Source organism: Lemur catta, chromosome 1 (genome assembly GCF_020740605.2).
Source record: "Lemur catta isolate mLemCat1 chromosome 1, mLemCat1.pri, whole genome shotgun sequence".
In the NCBI taxonomy this organism is placed as follows: domain Eukaryota; kingdom Metazoa; phylum Chordata; class Mammalia; order Primates; family Lemuridae; genus Lemur; species Lemur catta.
Genome location: NC_059128.1, coordinates 66,910,767 through 66,915,088, shown reverse-complemented (window position 1 = coordinate 66,915,088; position 4,322 = coordinate 66,910,767). Strand labels below are relative to the sequence as shown.

Genomic DNA, 4,322 nt, shown 5'->3' with positions numbered 1-4,322 from the left:
TACTGTGAAATGGGCAAGTTCATGTGAAGAGGGCTTCATGACAAGTTTTGTAGGTAAAGATGATGACATACCATGACTGAAAGCAGTAGGGGTAGAAAGAGATGAGGATTCTACAGATGGTCATAGAGCTACCATAAAAATTAATTAAATATCAACTTTAATGAAGCTAATGGAATGAAATAGAGTACACTGAATACTAAAAATATATCTGATCTTTCTTTGCTTATTCTGAAAGGAATTTAGAATAGATTGGGGTCACTAGTCTCTTGATGCTGTGTTAACTTGTAGAAAGAATGCTTAAGAGGATTCTGGAGAATTGGATACCAGACAATGTGGCCATCCACACGCAGTACAGAATGACAGACCCACTGACTCTCAGAGGTAGTAAATGATTGAAATGCCAGAAAGTACTAAAAAGGACAAAGAATCAGAAGCAGGCTATTAAATAAACTGGGAGGTGCTCATGAAAATACCTCAATATCATTACTTCAAACTGACAGACAAGTGTAGAATATTGTCAGTCTCCAAGAATTCTCATGTAAAGCCTAAGTCAAAATAAGAGTGATGAAATGAAGTTGAGCTGTCACTACTGTACACGTTAAAAACTTAGAAAACCGATCTAATTATGCCTCTACTTTATGTCCTTTTATATACACAGGTATTCATACCCATTGGTATCTTATATGCGGAAATAAATGCCCAATGCCTTATTTATTTATTTGTATTATAGCAATAGTACTCTGTTGTATAGAAGATGGTGGTAGCCTGAGGAATTCAATTGTTGAATACAAAGTTGCCATTCCCCTCTCCCTTTTAAGTCAACCACAGAGCCAAGAGTCAAAATATTTTCATTTTATTCTTTACTATTTATTCAGTGAGTAACTAAATAATTACTAAACATTTTTATCTTGTTCCTGAGACTAAAAAGCCTTTTCTGTGAAATGGAAAATAAATTTTTTATTTTACCTCCCCAGAGAGTTGTGAAAGTTAATGTGATTGAAACTGGGTAGTGTTAGAAATTTTGCTTGATACCATGAAAAAAATAAGCAAACATGACATTATTGTTCTGTTACGGTTTTACCAGCTACAACGTTAATGATTGCCACGAAGCATCCTCTTGTCTGTCACATCCCATGTGTTCCTCTGCAGCTGATTCCTGCACAAAGCCATCCTATCTGGGCTCTTTGGAAAGCTATTTCTCTTGTCTGCCACTGCTTATAATAAAAGAGCATTTATTTTATACAAACCCTATAATTCTCAAATTCAGCTCAGTTATTCCACCAACCAGCCTAAATGAATATAGTTTTATATCATCCAGAGAGTTATCTTGGGGAAAGAGACTATTGTATTATTAGATTTGTCTGTTGGAAGTTAATTACAATGTCCAGAAAACCCGACAGAATGCCTTCATAATCATGGCTCTGTATCACTGAAATGGCTTGTATCACTTGAATTTCCTCCCCAAACACCTTTCCTGGTGAAAATAAAAAATTTTCCTCTTAAAAAATATGAGATGAGTCTTGTGGCCCACAGGTTTATGGATCCCACCCTCACTGATTCAAGCATCCCCTTGTTATTGATGGAGTCAGAATGAGCTGTTGATTCCCAACAGACCATGCTCTTTTATATATATGAATATGAGATACCATTGCCTGGAGTATCCTCTTCATGTCCTCTGTTCTCCCAGTCCACTCAGCCCATGCCACTCTGCTACAATATGTGCCACCATGACTAGATGCAAGCTGTTGGATTATAGACCATGTTTTATTCAACTTGATATTTCCTACCAACTCTTAGAGCAATATTGGGTGCCTATTAAGTGTTTAGTACTAAATTCTTAGTTGAATGAATTCTCTACATAATAACTAAAATAATTTTATTAAAACACAAATTATTTCATGTCTCTTATGTGCTTAAACCATTTTGGTGGCTTCTCATTTTGCTGAAAAAGATTCTAAAGTACTCGAGAGAACACAGAAGGATTTTTTTTACTTCTCCAATGTCACTCTGCCTTACAGTCTAAGTGGTAATCACACTCATCATTAATTTCTTGGAATAAGCTAAGGTCTTTCCCAAGATAGGGTCTTTTCACCTGCCATTTTTTTCTGCCTAGAATGATCATCACCTCTTTTTTGTGGTTGGTTCCTTTTCATCTCTACCGTCTTAGCTTAAATGTAACTTCCTCATGGAGGACCTCCTTGACCATTCAATCTAAAGACAGTCTCTTCCATATTCTCTAATAGCACCCTGTTCTGTTCTTTTATAGCATTTATAACAATCTGTAATTAAAATTTATTTGTTCATATTTTTGATTTCTATTTTCACTGGACTCTAGACTCTGTGAATTTTAAACCTATTGTTTAAAAAAACACTGGAAAAAAAACTACATGAAGGAGGAACTATACGTATGTCTTATTTACCTGGCACATAATAGGTGCTCAGTAAATATTTTTGTCGAATGAATAATAAGACATCCCTGTTTCATTGCTCTGATGGCAGGTTTTGCCTGGATACTTGAGAATATCAATAACTTCAATGGTTCAAACTCTTCTCTCTCAGTCATGAAAGTCATATGCACACTCACTTGATCTGATTCACCAGTGGTTGCCAAGCTGTTTATTCAAGCATCTGAGTGAATAATGTAGGCAAGTGCTGCCCAGAAATCTGACAGTTTGTTTAGACATTGGTTATCACCCTCATAGAAAAGCAAGGAGAAGCAGCATGACATAATGAAAATAGCTTGAGTTTGTGTTGAGGTACTTGGGTTCACATTCTGCCTTCATCATGTCCTAGCTGAGGGACTTTGGGTATGCCATTTGCTCTCTTTGAGCTTTAGTTTCTTCATGTATAAACAAACATAATAATACCTACCTCCCAGGGTTGTTGTGAGAATTAAGTACATAGTGCCTAGAATAATTTCTAGCATATAAAAGATATTATTATAATAATCACAGCTATTGCTATGGTTGTCAGATATTGGGCCAAGGACAATTTAATAAGTCATACCATCTGATAAATATGGCATGTAACTTATTCTTTGCAAGGCATTTCTTTGATTTGGAGCACCAAGTATCCTAAGGACTTAGACATTTTCATTTTTCTTCTTTCCTGTCCTTCCTCCCCGTTAACTTGTTCAAGGCACTCTTCATGTCTTCATTCCTAAGGGTATAGATAATGGGGTTCAGCAGGGGGGTGACAGCAGTGAAGAACACAGACACCACTTTGTCCTCTGGGAGGCTGGTGGATGGGCGAGAGTAGATGAAGATGCAGTGTCCCAGGAACAGTGTGACAACGGTGAGGTGGGCTGCACAGGTGGACAGGGCCTTCCGTCTGCCCTCGGAGATTTGCTGCCTCAGACTCACCAGGATGACTGCATAGGACACCACAAGGACAACGAAACAGACCACGGAGATAAGCCCACTGTTGGAGACAATGAGGATCTCAATGATGTGGGTATCAGTGCAGGCCAGTTTGATCACCTGAGGTACATCACAGAAGAAGCTGTCAATCTCATCAGGACCACAGTAGGGAAGCTTGATGGTGAGGGAGGTCAGGGCTATGGAGTGGATGGTGCCCCCTGTCCAGAGGGCCACAGCCAGCAGCACACATACCTTCCAGTTCATCACTATCATGTACTGCAGGGGTTTACAAATGGCCACATACCGATCATAGGCCATGACAGTGAGGAGGAAGATTTCTGTGCAGGCAAAGAGGTGCAAGAAGAACATCTGGGTCACAGAGTCGTCAAAAGAGATGAGCTTTTTCTCTGACCAGGTGTCTATCAGCATCTTGGGGACAGTGACAGTGGAGTGGCAGACATCAATAAAGGACAGGTTGCTGAGGAAGAAATACATGGGGGTATGGAGCTGGCGGTCATAGATGATAGTTATGACAATGAGGATGTTCCCAATCAGTGTCAGGACATAGAAAATGAGGAACATGGAAAACACAGCCATCTGCACCTTCTGATTTACAGATAAACCTCTAAGCCGAAAATATGCCACGAAAGAAGTTTGATTAGCCTCTTCCATCCTCTTTGTTAGACGTTCCTGTCAAGAATTAGAAAAAAACCCCACCCCAACATAACATTTTAATTTGCGTCAATCATTTGGCCACTTGATTTTTTGTGGGTTTATGACTTTTATCTCTACCTGGAATTTATGGTCAAATATCTTGTGTTTCTTTTTAAAATCTCTATTCAACATCTTAAGTCATGCTGGACATATGGTAGGTGCTAAGCACACATTTTTTGAATAATAGAACAGAGATAGAAAACATCCTTGGAGAGGGAGAGGGAGAGTCCAAGCAAGTTATTTTTCCCT

At 38.7% G+C, this 4,322-nt stretch overlaps 1 protein-coding gene across 1 annotated transcript; it reads right to left on the bottom strand.

The window, feature by feature from the left end:
* Positions 1-3,092: 3,092 nt before the first annotated feature.
* On the bottom strand, positions 3,093-4,031 carry LOC123620861 (olfactory receptor 4E1). Its single transcript, XM_045526422.1, has one exon. It carries the CDS (start codon positions 4,029-4,031, stop codon positions 3,093-3,095), a length of 939 nt encoding a protein of 312 aa, XP_045382378.1.
* Between the last annotated feature and the right edge of the window lie 291 nt (positions 4,032-4,322).